General features: G+C 36.3%; 1 protein-coding gene across 28 annotated transcripts in view; it reads right to left on the reverse strand.

Annotated features, from left to right (window-relative positions):
- LOC129748741 (thioester-containing protein 1 allele R1-like) overlaps positions 1–16,645 on the reverse strand; it is a 160,300-nt gene that overhangs the window by 81,457 nt on the left and 62,198 nt on the right. For 26 of the 28 annotated variants that reach the window (XM_055743445.1, XM_055743471.1, XM_055743461.1 and 23 more), the window contains exons 1-3: positions 11,895–12,209; positions 2,371–2,557; positions 1,900–2,259 (exon numbers count right to left, since the gene is read on the reverse strand). The exons of 1 other annotated variant lie outside the window; for it this stretch is intronic. In XM_055743445.1, coding sequence (XP_055599420.1) covers positions 1,900–2,259; positions 2,371–2,557; positions 11,895–11,983 — 636 coding nt within the window. In that variant the 5' untranslated portion in view covers positions 11,984–12,209. Of the gene's footprint in view, positions 1–1,899; positions 2,260–2,370; positions 2,558–11,894; positions 12,211–16,645 lie in introns of those variants that run through there. One more of the 28 variants, XM_055743443.1, reaches the window with a different exon arrangement.

Below are 16,645 nucleotides of genomic sequence, written 5' to 3' on the forward strand. Positions count from 1 at the left end.
ACAACTGAGAGGAGGGAGGGGTATCTTATATTCAAACAAATATTCTTCGTTCCCAAATACCATCCCATGCCAAATATAATACCATTCGCTTTATTGGTTCTCGAGTTATGCAAAAATTTGTCTATTGTTTGGGAGGCCCCTCCCCCCCTTTATGAGAGAGGGAGGGGTCTCAAACCACAATAGGAACCTTTCCCTGTCTCCAATACCCTCACATGCCAAGTTTCACGCAAATCGATTCAGTAGTTTCCGAGTCTATAGGGAACAGACAGACAGACAGACAGACAGACAGACAGACAGACAGACAGACAGACAGACAGACAGACAGACAGACAGACAGAAATTCATTTTTATATATATAGATTTATTTGTAGGCATCGGTAGTGAATTCATGATATAGCATTCCTAGCAAGCAAGTGATTGCTCTTTTAAAGGAATGTAACGTTGTTATGTTACTATGTTATTCGGATGAGTCTACATAGTTCGTGTATAGCTGGATACATGACGATGAAGCGATGACGTAGATTTAACGTAGCGATGACGTAGCGAATTAAAGTGTTTGGGGAACGTTTGTCGACAGCTAGGAAGTCTGGATCGGGGGAAAATCGAAAACCGGAAGTCGCTGAGACGACAAAGAGAGTTGCCCGTTGTTTCAAGCTAAACGCTAACCCCTCTCTCCGAGATACCGCAAATAAGCTGGGTGTATCGTCTACAACCGTGCATCGAGCCAAAAAAAAACGAGCCGGACTATCGACTTACAAGAAGGTAGTGACTCCAAATCGCGATGATAAACAAAATACGACGGCCAAAGCGTGATCCCGGAAGCTGTACACGACGATGCTGACGAAGTTTGACTGCAGGGTAATGGACGACAAAACCTACGTCAAAGCCGACTACAAGCAGCTTCCGGGACAGGAGTTTTATGCGGCAAAAGGAAGGGGAAAGGTAGCAGATATTTTCAAGCACATGAAACTGTCTAAGTTCGCGAAGATTTATCTGGTTTGGCAAGCCATCTGTACCTGTGGCTTGAAAAGCAGCATTTTCATAGCTTCCGGGTCACTGTCAACCAAGAAATTTACGTGAAAGAGTGTTTGAATAAATGTCTGGTGCCTTTCTTGAAGAAACACGGTTGTTCCGTTCTGTTTTGGCCGGATTTGGCATCTTGCCATTACGGTAAAAAGACCATGGAGTGGTACGCCGCCAACAACATGCAGGTGGTTCCCAAAGACAAGAACCCTCCCAACACGCCAGAGCTCCGCCCAATTGAGAAATACTAGGCTATCGTCAAACGGATCTAAAGAAGACCAAAAACTGCTAAGGACCAGCAGCAGTTCAAGGCAAACTGGCTTTCTGCGGCGAAGAAGGTGGACAAGGTGGCTGTACAAAATCTGATGGCAGGGGTTAAGCGTAAGGCTCGGCAATTCGGATTTGGAAAAGCGGAAGCTTAACTGAATATTTTTCCTGAATGTTATACTAAATAAACTTGAAAAAGAAATTTAATTTGATTTTTTAAATAAACGATTTCACCGATTTACACGCGATTTCCCTTGACCAAATTTTGACCGTATCACCCTTTAATAAGAAATGATAAACATTAATAAGTTAAAGAAAGAAAACAAACACATATACATAGGATCTCAATGAAACTTGACAATTCCTCGAAGTGGTTCCTTTTAACTAAGCGTACATCTTTCGAGGATAGATGGCTAGCATCTTACAAATGTTAAAACCACCAGACCATAAAATGTGTACTACGTATGCGGTGACCGGAAATCGGTCTCTTGACCGTTAGCTTAGAAGACATTACCGCTATTGTCTAGGCCAAGGGTGGAGCCATACTTTCGCAAACACTGTCCAATAATTTGAATTATTAAAATTAAACTCAAATTTATATCAACTTACCGTTCCCAGAACTTCCACGAAGATTTGCCAGCGACCGAGAACCGGTGCATCGGACAGCGGAAGCTCACCCTCGAAAACTCCCTTCGTTAGCTTGGCATCGGTCCACTGCTTAAGTCGGTTGTTCTTGCCATCGGTGATGTGTACCTTGATCGTGTCAACCTTTTGCAGTGGCTTAGTGTTAGGATCCAGCACCAAAACACGGAATCGTACCGTATCGCTCGGCTTGTAGATTGCCTTGTCCGTTTGCACCAGCACTGAGAAGCTCTTCGGCTGGAACGTGAGGCTGGTTTCATTCTTAAAAATGAACCCTGATAACCCTTCGGCCACCAGATTGTACTGTGCCTCCGAGATATCACCAATCTGAGAGCAATAAAAATAAACAAACGAATACACATGAGCTTGGTGAGCTGCAGAGATGTGGTTTGGGTTGGGTTTTTTTTATTTAGTGGTTGTCAGCATGAATTTACTCACCGCAAACGGAACGAGACGAGATTCTCCCGGTCCCAGAGTAAGATCCTCACTTCCGATCACTTGTCCACTGTCGGAATTGTTCAACGTGAGACGGAAGCGCACCTGATCTTTGATGTTCTGGTTATTGACGGAAACATGATATTCCGAGTTCGGGCGTAACAAATTTGATGAAACGATGGAATAAAATCTAGAAACGAAGAAAAAGGAAATATGACACATTTTAATTACAGGTCAACCCTTCATTATTTATTACTCCAGAACGGAAGTCCATTTTCAATAATTTTTTTTTTTTTTTTCGATTATAGTCGTTTTACCATCTTTATGGCATTCGCGACTTTATCAACGTTGCAGTTGGCGGATCGTTATTGAAAAACTTATCCGGTACAACTGTGTTCGATGTTTACTCTTGGGCTCGAACACGCGGACATCTCAATAATTATAAATCATCTATATTGTATCGCTAATTCGGTGATGCACATTTCTACAACCCAGCAAAGCTTTATGGCAGGAATTCCCTGCGGCACGAACTGGCGTGTTTTGTGTTTTCCCCAATCTTTTCTGAATCAAACAAATTAGCAGATGAACTATAGCCATTAAAATGATATTACCTACTCTTTCAACGTGCACAGCTTTCAGTCACGTCGCGAAAAAAGAGAGCGATAAACGAACGACATCAGGAAATTCGATACGGCTTCTGAACGTGTCAAAATTAAGAATAAATTAGCTATCAAATATGAGGCACGTGTATACTTTTATTTCTATTGGATTATGCGGCTTCGTGAGATTAGGATTAGCGAGAATTCAACGAATTGATTTGAGAAGCTTGCCTTTTTTTCTATTAATAGTAACGTTTGCAGCTCAAGATTAATTGTATTCATAACGATGGTTCGTTAGAAGAACCTTTTGTTTGAATGAAACTATGATTTCAAATGGTAATCGATAGATTCCAATGAAAACCTCAAATACTAGTATTTCCAAACCAACTTGCTGGCATCCCCAGTGGGTCAGTCGATGATAACCCATTGCGGAAGATAGCAAGTAGCTAGTGAAATACTTTGAATTTGGGATTTGCAAATACTACAGCTGAATTTAAAGTTAATTATCGACTACCTTTGGAGATCAAAATTATCTCTTGAAGGATTGGAAAACTAAAAATTTAAATATTGAAGAATAAAATCCGCAGACATAAAATGACAAAAATGACAAAAATGACAAAAATGACAAAAATGACAAAAAATGACAAAAATGACAAAAATTACTAAAATGACAAAAATGACAAAAAAGACAAAAAGATTAATCATGCAAGATTTATCATCTCGCCAATGGTCAGGAGGGGCCGTAGGTGGACCGTAGTAGATAGCAAGCTTGAGCTCAATCTTTCCCAAAAGATCGAGCAATACCAATGAAAACATTTCTCTTCAACAAAACTGCATCGGTTCGTCTTCAATGGAATAGAACGTCGTTTTTCAAAGTTACGCCCTTTCAACATCAAACGAAGGCAAATCAACCGGCTAGTAATCAATTTTATCTGCTAGGATGTATCTAACGAGATCACAGTCATGATAATAGCACACACTCATTAGCATAATATACTGTAAACAAACCGCATCCCAACGTCGCTGTTTTCCAACTCATCATTCAAATTTCACCGCTATTGAGGCCTCGACGTCAATGATGCCAGTTAGTGGATGAACGATAAACGATGCAAAATTGAAAACTAAATAGCTCTCGCGTTAAGGTTCATTGTTTCATTGTCTATGGTCAGGGATGTGAATGATTGAGCTTTTCAATTTGAGAGAAATGCCTTTCGAAAAATTAGGCGCACAACGTAATACTTCAGCACAAGGGTGAACAACCTCTTAGACCAACGGACTTATTTGAATTTTTAAACTTCTAGGCGGGCCGCATTGAAAATAACACCAGTTAATATTTTGCCGAAATTTATTGATAACAATCATTTAATCAGAGAAATAGTTTATAACTACGACATATCAATTTTAAACGAAGAAATCCTAAAAGTTTAATATGTTATCGTTTTTTCAAACCATACCAAACAAATTCGATCAGGCAGGTGTATCACTATATCTGAGTCAGTGGTTTTTTGAATTTGAATTCATTAAATTTGTTCAAATAATTGCAACTTCTTAACATACATTAATAAAATAGTTTGACCCGTTTCCAAAGAATAATCTTTTCATTATTAAACCGGCGTAAATAAATTGTTTATTTCTCGTGTTTGAAAGTCTTTTGGAGCTTTACAACAGCAATATCCAAAAATGAGGAGAATTTTTTTGGAAACCCGTTGTCTTTTCAGCGTTAAACGTCAAATCTTTTTTTATTATTCAAGAAATTTAACAGCAAGCTGTCATTCTTCCCGACGCGAACGTTGAATCGTTATTGAAATTATCAATTAAAGTTCTTTTTTCCAGCGGATTTTCTAGAGGTTTTGTCACATTTTAAGCTTGAGCAATGGAGAATTATTTGGCTTTACTTTAGTAAAAAATTTAGGATTTTGCATTTATACCCCTTTGGCTTCAAATGATTCAAATATTGTATTGTCAAAACTTAAACAAATTTTTCGGTGACTTTGAATCATGCTATTCATTAGCATCTAAGATCGCGCAAGAAAATTAAGAAAGTCATATCCGTTAATCCGTTAATTCAAGAACGAAAATATTTGACTTTCAAGTGATTTACTTATTATTTGTCATTATTTGAGATTTAACAAAACTAACGTTTTTTCCTCAATTTGAAAGGATAATAAAAAATTCAAAAAAAACCTACTGAGCACTTTTATCATACAAATACTGAAGTTAAAAAATTCATCACTTTTCCGCTATACTGGCTAATCCCTGTGCTCATCGGTCTTATTTGCTTTTACCAATCTGCTTTTATGGATTTTTTAGTAGTTTAGTTAAATTAGGAAAATGTATTCTTAAAAAAAGCATCAATATTACGATTTTGACAATGTTAGTGCAACTATTTCTTCCCTAAGTAACAATTTAAGCTTTATTATGGTCAGTTCGACTTCTTTTTGTTTAGCCCTTTCACCCAATACCCAAATTGTGGGGTTTCATGCAATTATCAGTTAGATATATAAAAGTTTAAAGAGAAAAAATTTCAAGGAGGCGTCAGATAGCGAAATTCGACTCGTACTCGTCGAGTACTTATGAGATTTTCTGTCATTTACAAAATTTTCAAGTTGAGCGAATGCCGCTATTTTGGTTTTAAAGATGGCGTCAGACAGTGAAATTCGACGTCTATTTGTTTAACCCTTTCACCCAATACCCATATTTTGGATATTTCAAAAGATTTTCAGTAATTTACAGTATTGAAAAGAAATACGTAAGGAACCATCTTTTTTTTCCTGTTGGGGAGAGAGTCCACTGCGACCATTAAGTTGATCTATTGTGGTTAACCCCGCGTTATTATTTTTACTTTGCTATGCTACTTGACACCCCTGCACTATTGGTTGAAGTTGCAGTTGTTTACCGGTAGCACTACGAGCACACACATAACTAGGTAGGATCTCCAAGTGCAATCTAAGTTCCCTTGAAAAGATCCATCCACATGCATGTGCTGCATCATTGAGGCGTACAATTCCAAGGTATACACGGCTAGCATTTCACTAATGCTAAAACCGCCAACCTTCATCATACTATGTGTGCCAGATTATGTCACGACCGGGATTCGATCTCATGAACGTTGGCTTAGAAGACAAGGATGCTATCCTCTAGGCCACGATCTACTGGCCATAATCTTGAATTAATGACGGCTTTAAGCGACAATTTATTTCTCCTGCTTGTTGAGCCCTTTCACTCAATACTCGTATTCTAGAGATATTCATGCCACTTCCAGTGATTTGAATAATTTCAATGATTTTTTTTAAATTTGTTCATTTCACTTTAAAACAGTACACAAGACTATCAAAACTTTGAAAAAGGATACCGTAAAACGGGGTAAGATTGATTACTTTTTTTTCAATATTTCTCGATTATTTTTTCTGTTAAGGCGAATGTGGCATGTTTCATATTTTTAAAACCAGTACTGGACTCCTATGAACGTAAAACATGGTTGCAAAAATTTATTAGACTACTTTAAATTTTATTTAGAAATCGATTTCGTCTTTGTTTAGAACTTGATGCTTTGAGGTAACATAGGTCAGTCTCTATTTTGAAGGTTTTAAATAGTTTTCTTGATCATAAAGGATACAAAACACCTTCATAATATTTACAAATGCTAGTAATTGATAAACTAAAACAGTTCGTGTGTTAAGGCCGAAGAACAATTAAAATCGAAAGATGAACAATGATGCAGCATACATTAAGCGGCTATTTTTTTTACCATTAGTATTTGCGTGAGACTAAAAAAATTGTGATATTTTTTCCTTTATAGGAGACTTTACTAGAAGAGACTTGATCCCTTATTCAGGGTGCCCTAACTCTAGGCAAATATCTAATAGAATCCGAAGATAAAAGGTCCGTTGACTATTTCATGCCATATTAGTTCTAATTTCACAGTTTGTAAGTATCAGACAAAGAGATTATAAAAGTTTGTCTTCTACCCTAGAGTCATTGCATACTTTAAGGCGCAATATTCTAATTTTTTTAGATAAATTCAGTATTTTTAGGCTTTTTTAACAGATAATTACTCGATAAATATTAGTTTTCGGTCAGATATAAGTAATTTCAAAATAACCAATGATCACGATCCATTCAGATGAAAAATACATCTTTTTTGACTCTAGGGTTCAATTATACCCATAACATACATTATGGAAAACATCTTCTGAAAAAAATGAGAGTTTACTATTGCTTTAAAAATATGGCATTATGAAGTTCATATCATACTTTAACGATTGACATATTAGAATAAATATTTTTATCATAATTTTTTCAAGTGAGAAACATTTTAAAGTGATAAAAAAGAGCTTCAAATCACATTTTGTGAAAATTATCAAACAAAGTTCAATAACTTTCCAATTTAAATTTTTCAAATTTGTTGAGATAACACCATCGTTGTTTTGTTCTGTTTGGCACATTTTTCTAGAACATTTACATTTGTAAGACATTCCTGTTTGGAGATATAGCAAAGGAATCAAGTATCCTTAGGGATCAAGTATCCTCATTCTCCCCTACTTATAAAATTTTAACTACAAAAAAAAATGAATTTTTGCCTTCATTCAATTCTCTAGGCCTTCGCACTATTCCCCTTTCATTTTTTCTTTCAAATGTTTCCAATTGATAGGGTTTCTAGCCTTTTGTCCTAGACCGGCTTACTCTCGGAAAACGTCCCTATTTTTTAAATATAAAAAATTTACCTCGAAATACAACAAAAACCACACCAAAGCTATACATTTACTAAGAAAAAAGTTGAACTATAACATAAATCAACCTGCTGCTTTAAAATGCTTTGATTTCATCACGAAGGGTGTTTATTTGCGAGCCTTTTGAAAAAATAGATATTTCAAGATTTTTAAATAACATTTTGATTTAAATTTGAAATTTTCATAAAAAATTTCTAATTTGAAAATCAACTTAAACGGAGAAAAAAGTTTTTAGATATTTTCACTTTAGACTTAGTTATTGATGATTATGTGGAAAAATTTCATGTTCTTAAAAGCTACCCCGGTGATCAACAAATGGTTGAATCAACCATAAGGAAAATACTAAATTTCTCCCATATTCCAATACATAGGAGTCTGAAAATTATATGCACATGAGTGGACGTCTGTTTTATATACGTTAGAGCAATTTTGCTGTTGAAACTTCTTACAGTTTTTGAGAAAATCTCCGAAACTGGGCGGGCTGAATGCGCATATTTATGTTTTAAGCTATATTTCATTTCCACTTGCATTATTCTCGAATAATTTAACCAATAATGGTAGAAACTAATGTTAAGCATACATCAAAGCTTCAATTTTGGCGAAATTTTAGACATCACTAATTCTTTTGCATAAAACATAGTCAAGGATGCCATATGGCTTTATTTCATGCTTCTATTTTGTTCATATCATATTTTTATCAGATCAGTATTGATCTTTTCTATTTTCATTGTAAGATGAATTAAAAAGAAAAATCATCAACACTTTTGTTTACAGGTTCTGTACGCACGATTATTGAAGTTCAAAATATTTCAACAAAACTGTAAAAAATCTTGTTCAAATTTGTTTGAAGCTATCTGAGGTCGACTATCTGACAGTTTCGAATTTTCACACCTAGTATTTTGACCAAAATTCGAAGTTTTAGGATGGCCGACCTGAAAATTTTTTTTCTAAAAAAACCATGCTTGATAAAACGGTAAAATATTACTAAATAAGATGCTTAAACTAAAGATATAAATCAATGCTCAATCAATCAATCAACTTTATCGAAGTTCGCGAAGAATTTGGACTTCTTCGGAGAATGTTTCACAGTTTTCATTTCTGGTTATTTTTTTATTGTTCCGTTAAACATAAGAATTTAAGGATACCGTCAACTGGGGCAACATGCAACATTTTTCAACTTCAATGGCTTCTAAAATCCTAATGTATACAGATAATCATACCACTTCTACATCAAAAGTTTTAAGGTATATGGGACACCAAATTGACGTTGTTAGAAAAATTATTCGTTTCACCAGCTATTTTTAAATTTACAAAAACATGCGATTTCCACCCTACTAACAAAAAGGGGTAAGTTGCAACAAACATTGTTATTAATGAAAAATCAAATGAAAACGTTTTAAAATTAATAGTTTTTGATACATTTGGGATGTCATAACGCATAAAGCATCAATTGCAGTAATTTTTGGTTGTTCGAATTAAATTTTACATTTTTCCTGCCAAGCGTAAATTTTCTGCATACTTTTAGGGGTAAAAAATACTACAAAAAATTCTATTAACTTAAATCATGAAAATAAATCTTAGGATGGATGAAATTTTAATGTTAACAAACGCGTAATGCAAAACAATCATATCCTTGCATATGGAATCGAGATTTATGAGGTTTAGTTTTGATTTGCATTTTGCCCCAGACAGGTAACTGAATTATAAAAATATTTATTTAAAAAAATTTGGTGATGGTCCGAAAAATATTTTTTACACCAACAGTGATGGTATACGATAATGAAAGAAATATAAAGTTTGTAGGTGATATCATTAAGCCAATCAGTCATACTGGGTAATGTTTTTTACGTCATCGAAAAATGTAAACATTTGTACATCTATTGCTCAATTATTTAAATTTTTGAAAAGAATCAAAAACTTTCAAAAATTCTTTCACGATGTTAAAAAGTATGTAATCATCAATTTGTTATCATTCAATGATAACTTTATATTGAAATAAAAATTTAATGAGTGTTGTAGTATACAAATGTTGCATCTAACCCTGCTTTTGCATGATGCCCCGTTTGACGGTACTTTGAAACGCAGTATCGCCAAGAGTAGAGGTGATCGACCAAATCTTCCAGTATTTCATACTAGGGATCAAAATATGCTGTTACTCTGTGCCAATAAACATATATTAATCACTTAAATTCAAAAAAAAATTGAAATAATTATTGGATATCAACGTTTGAAAAGATAAAATGATTATACAAAAAGGTAATTGGAATGCGTAAACAAAACAAAACTTTTCGGTACATTACCAAAAAAATATCTATGTAAAACTGCACTAATGAATAACTTAGAAGTTATTTCTGAATTTTTACACAAAGTTCAATATTAGACCTTGAGACTTAACACAAAAGAAATCAAAGCCAAACATACTGATATTCGGCATTATATATCTCAAAGCTCACTGAATTAAATTCGTCAAATTTTGTATCTATGAGTTACCGAAAATGTTGTGTTTCATTTTGTAGAATATAATTTCATATTTAAATCTATAACATTTGAATTATGCTTCTGTATGACAAGCGAAAAACGAGATATCTCGTATTTGGTCCTCAATGTGTTAAAAGCAGATTAAAAACTAAAAAATTAAAACATGTACACGAAACAATAAAATAAAAATTAGGCTTAGATGTGAGTAGAAAAAACTCCAAACTTCGTCCAGTATGAGTGCAAAAAGTTCAAAGACAAAAACTGCACTTATAGATCAGTTTATCAGTTCAAACCTCTGCTTCAAGTTATCCCATTTTCACCTTGGCCCATGATCAGCAAAACCAGAAACACCAAACATTCTTCTACCAGTTCTATTCCAGAAAACCTGTCTTGGGTTGCTAAACTCATAATGATAAAAAATCAAATTGACGTCCGTTAATCCTAATGGTTCCCTCGAACTCGATTACACATATCGTATCGGTTCCAGGGGAGTCCCCCTTAAAGTTGATGCCAATTTAATTTGTTTTCGCTTCCAACTGTTGTAGCATCTGTTTCCTCATATTTCGTACAACGCGTTGCAACGGTTTGCTGTACAATTTTCTGTGTAGATTCACGTAGAGTTTTTAATCTGTTCGGTCAAAAAAAGCTTGGAGACTTGAAAGCACACATAGATGTTAAACAAGAACGTTCATGGAATACTATCGTGGAAATTGGAAAATCCCATTTGATTTGTTGAAAATTTGCTCAAGATAGAAGAGTTTGTTTATTTTCAGTTTGAAAAAGATTTTGTAACACAATAACTAAAATTTCCCGAAGGAAATAAAATTAAATTCATTGGCAATATGTTCAAGCTACCCGAACAGTTTCATTTCAAAATAATTCCTTTTTTCTCAGAGCGAGCTTTCACCACCGTTGCATTGATTAAAAAAAAACGAGAAGCTCAACCACTTCTTGGTTCTGTTATGTAACACAAAACACAACGCTATCAACTCCATGAACTCCCCCCATGTCAACGCAAAAACCAATGTCAAGGCAACAAATCACACGTTTTGTTGATTCAGACATGCAGCGCAACGATCTTAAATTTCTTCCGCAAACTGCTACGACATGCTTGCTTGAATCAACAACAGTAAGTTGAAAGGTTTAGAAGAAAAAAAACAATTACTCAGCTCTGACTAACGCGGGCAGGTATTCGCTAATTGCGTGGGAGTGTGGGCGTCAAACGATTTGAATGCTTGGTTTTACTCGCTAAAGCGGCATACATGTCACTGGCGATCGAATTTTCTATTCGCAATCGCAAATACCTTTGAGCTGCCTGTTGCGATCATCTGGTGTAATGGAGAACGCCGACGCATCCTCTACAACATCCAACATTAACTTTGACCAACGAATTTACGGAGTTTTGCATTGAGTAGATCGATACCCATCAATGAACTCGACAAGATCAACGTACGTTTGTATTTCGCTCAGTCAGCTCGAAGATCTCCTGCACAAGGAAACAAGCTCTGACCAAAAGTGGTAAATCAACTTTGTCAAGTTGAGTCTACACGTACTTGGTAGATGATTTCGTCATCGCTATATATGCGTCGGCCAAGTCATAATTCTGGTCGCTTACAATAATATGGTGCCCAAAGAGTTTGGGTTTTAGGTAATAACTGGAAGTGCGAGTCTCGACAAAACAAAATGTGTTTGGCACTTTTTAACGGTTCAGGATACTAACCCCTCACAATTTACACCGGCTAGAAAGGCCAAGCTTATCACCAGCAGCACAGATGAACTCCACAGATGGCACATTTTGCGGTGTCCCATGACGACCTTGCGCCACACTGAAAAGTCTCCTTTCCAATGAACGATTCCTGGAAAAACAAGGGGGAATTCCCCGGCACTAGAATTCACACTGAAGCTTTCAGCCGTATGTTTAGGCACTTATTATATGATTAGCAGAGCACTTGTAATTCAAATCACAAAACCCGTCCCGAGTCACGTAATCGGTCGAATGCGCGAAGCCAGAACGATCTGTCAGCCGCGGCTGGAAATCACAAACTGAATGCTGGACGAGGCCACCGCACGGAATATATGATCGATTTAAAACTAACTGGAGCCTTCGTTTGTGTGTGTACAGTCCGGAGACTCTATATTGGCTCAGGAGGTTACCAGGTAAACTTCAAAAGCAAATTCGAGGTACTCTCGCGAACTAGTTATGTCATTGCTTTCCCGGAATTCTTGCTCAATACAACCCCTATCCATCACCTGAAGCTAACGAACCTACATGATTAAGTTTAGGGTTGTAAATAAATAAAAATCAACCATTCTAAGATTTTTCGATCATCCCTGTCAAATCAATATGCTGTTAAACGAATACCTACGAACGAACCGGCTTTTCAGATATTTCAGTGTGATCATAACAACTGGTAAACAAAACAATCCCCGGGAGATAGTAGGCTAGGGGTATTCATCGAACAAACATACTCAAACGCGATCAGCTTAGGATCAGGTTCATTATTATCGCCGGCTTAACGAGTTTGTTTATATGGTCCGGCCCGGCAATGACACGAACAAGAAGTACATAAAATAACGATCATTGATTCCTGGTAGCATCTTTCGCAGGGATTTTTCCCGGTATTTCTATAAAAAATTGCTTGAAATTTTCGGTTTCCATACGATGTCTCGTTTGACAAGAAATAGTGAAATTTTGTCCATTTCTATTAAATTAGAATTCTCCCTGATAAGACTTAGAACTGATTTCTTCTGTGTATCGGTTTTATTCTTAAACATAACATACATCTATTGTCGCCCTTCCAGAAAGTAATAAAATTCTGCATACGTAAGCCAATAAAACGCAAACTCGCGGTGATCTCTGTGCAGGTTCCGAGTTCGGCATCCAGGAATCGCCCAATGGTCTCCAGCTGGCTGTACGTATACTCACCTGATGCGTGTTCTCCATTACGGTCCAATCTACAAAATGACGCGCAATGCATTTGATTCCTTGCGACTTGCTACAGCCGTATGTGAGATAGTGTGTGTAGGAGTTAGTATAGTGACTGTGTATTCATAATTATACCAGATATTGATCAAGACCAAGTTGTATCTAAATCCTATATCGCACATCCCCCTTGTTCTCCGGAGAAAAAGAAAAGAACGAAAATAATACAAAACTGTAATCCACGTAGGGAAAAAAATGTCAATTAGAAAAAAAGTAAAAAAAAATATATCAAATTCATCCACTGGTAACATTTTTCCCGAAAATTATCCTCAAACCTCTTTCAATTTCGTAAGGAAACATAAACAACATTTTAGACTTTCGCTTTTCTGTAATCTTTCTTAAACATCTTTTAATCACTAGTTCTAATAATGAGTGCATTCGAAGTATGTGGAATCGCAAAATCATAGTTTCAACGGATCTACTCAATTTGTTGAAATACATTCAACAAAGTTCCATGGTTCTTCATTAAGGAATTCGGCTTGCTCAATATGTTACATCAATTATCATAACAAAAATCCTCCCAAACATTTTTCCCATGTGTCTGGATCTGAATAAAAGAGAATTAATTTAAGATCAAAATATTCGTATTATTTCTACTATTCTGGCTGAATTAGTGTTATCTTTAAACGAATACAACTCTTTCCAAAGGAAGTTTTTTTTCCCAAAAAGTAAAAAGAACAATACATTGAATTTCTTGTTTGATAACTTTAAATTTTGGGAGGAAATTTTTCTAGTGCCGATTTTATACCACTTTGGGTTAGCTGGAGCTAACGACTACTCACGTTGAACCTGCTAAAAGGAAAAAATGCTTGCTTTTCAGTCCTATTAAATTGAAAGCAATTAGAGTGCAAGACGGAGAAGAGCTATTGGTATCTCATTTTCACACATGAAAAAAAACGTATACTATGAATGGGCGATGGAAGCGAAAAGTTATTCTTTCTCTCCTTAAGAAAAACGCCTTTAGAACTGTCAAAAGTTGGGTGAAATTATAGCTGCATCCCACTTGCACTAATGCAAAACCATCACCCAAATTCGTCAGCGCTTCCATCGCCTATGGGAGAAGTCTATCGCCATAATAGTAGCTTCGTTCAGTCGTAGGTAGAAAATGGTTTCTACTGTTTTCTGTCAACTGGTAGTTGTTCAATGAGTCAATGTTTTGGTCGAAACTAATTAGGCCATTGTTCAATGAAGCAAATCGAAATCGATAGAACCTAGCCCAAACCGTTCCAGCTCAGACTAGACCAGACTTTTCAAAAGCACAGGCCTAAGCGATCTGGGCGTTTTTCGGAAGATCGCAAGATTCGCTCGGTTTTCTGAGTCGTATTTAGAATTAACGACACCACAATTATATTTCCTGATTTGGAATGTCTCCACCACCTCTTCTTTAATTGAGAGTTGGCCAGAACACTGTAAGGTTGTCTTCTTTTATCACGGTTATTATTTACGTGCTATGAGTTAGACGCTCAGTATCGCTGCCACGGATGGTTTCAAAATCAATAAAAATATACTCGAGTAGATCAGTTCAAACGCAATAAGTTAAATCGTTCTGAATAGTTGTTGGGTACAAGATTGCTAGCATTTCTCTTTTTTTCGTTGTAATTCTTATAGAAAAAAAAAAAATTCCAAAGATGTGTTGTTATCCTCGCCCACCCTAGGGCACTTGATGACATTGCAAGCCGACATCAATGTTGCTGACGATAGATTCTGTTTTACAACTACCTATGTTGTCACTGACAATTCTGTTTGATTTATCTTCTTGTCATTTTGATTATTGCTTGATTATTAACTATCTGCTCTTTCGGCTTTCTCTAAGAAAACTAGGGGGATCATAGGGTAGATTTACAATATCATGAATATTACGTTCCCAATCCATTCCATTCCAGATTTTCGAAGCCTTTAAGAAAAGACACTCTTCGAGAAACTATATCTTAGCTGACTTTAATTCGAGGTTTCTAAACCAATAGGCAGAAGTCATATCTACCGCTATCCGTGTTGATTGTTGTATCTTTGTTGAATGTTTTCATTGATCTTATTTTATCTATTCTCGTATAAGCTTAATAAAGTTATCTTCCCTTTCACTAGTCATCTTCGAAATTTGAGATGTCATTTCAGCAACCAATTCATTGGATTCGACTATGATCAAACACTTATCGTACAAGTACTTAGTGTTCGAATCCAAATACAGCACTGAACCACACCTTCCAGCTTCGGATCTGTCCTTCCAGGTGCCTTCAAACCGAATACAATTCGTCATATTTTTTCTCATTTTTTTCCATGTCAATCAGTTACAAAATCAGTCAAGTCTGCTGCTCATATCTTAACGTTAAATATTATCAATTAGATAATAAAGAAAAAGCTCATTTCAACTACCAACAGTGCTGCACTTGCATTGCAATGCGTTGTGCTATGTCAATTCCAACAACCAGCCATTTTCACCAAGCAGGAAGAGTGCTCATTAATCCATTTATTAAATTCGTCTACATCAATAAATGTTCAAAGATGCTAAAATGTTCTATAGTAAGTATGGCTAGACGCGTTATGTCTCCAACCAGCAATCATCTAAGCCTGGTATCAATATATGTTTCGTTTTATTGCTAACTGTGCTAAGCCGCAGAAAAGAAAACAAAAAAAACGGCGTTTTCCATTTGCATCTGATCCTAGCCCCGAAAGTTTCAAAACAGTTGCAATCGCATTCTTGCTAGCTGTGCTGAGCCGCAATAGGAAAAACAATCTTCATCTTGGTCTTGCTAGCTGTGCGAAGCCGCAATAGGGAATCATCATGCTTCTTATCGTTCTTGCAAGCTGTGCGAAGCCGCAATGGAAACACATCATTTCTTCTGTCATTCTTGCAAGCTGTGCAAAGCCGCAATAAGGCATCATCAGTTGCCAACGCATTCTTACGAGCTGTGCTAAGCCGTTGGTGAACACTATTTATCATCTCGTTCTAGCAAGCTGTGCTAAGCCGCATTGGAGTAAACGTCATAGGCCATCTCATTTCTGCGAGCTGTGCTAAGCCGCATTGGTCTAGGTGTCATAGGCCATCTCGTATCTGCGAGCTGTGCTAAGCCGCATGACGTAGCAGCAATTTGCTATCTCGTTCCCGCAAGCATCCTCGCATCATTAGACAACAATTCTCTAAAATACTCAAACATTCAATTTTTTTTAGGCAGACACTTTCCCTCTAAAATCACTTTTCCGCTGAAATGAAAATCAGCGTTGGAAATGCATTGGATGAGCTCGAAAAATATAAAAGTTTAAGCAAACCGCGTTTCTGCGGAAAACCTTCGAAATCTGGAAAACGCCATTTTCACTATTTGCACTCACACAGTTTTCTCACCAAAACCACCGGGCGATTCCAAAATTTCTGGCCATAATGGCCAGAACCTAGCAGGATCGCCACTGTGCAGGTTCCGAGTTCGGCATCCAGGAATCGCCCAATGGTCTCCAGCTGGCTGTACGTATACTCACCTGATGCGTGTTCTCCATTA

Source organism: Uranotaenia lowii, chromosome 2 (assembly GCF_029784155.1).
Source record: "Uranotaenia lowii strain MFRU-FL chromosome 2, ASM2978415v1, whole genome shotgun sequence".
Lineage (NCBI taxonomy): Eukaryota > Metazoa > Arthropoda > Insecta > Diptera > Culicidae > Uranotaenia > Uranotaenia lowii.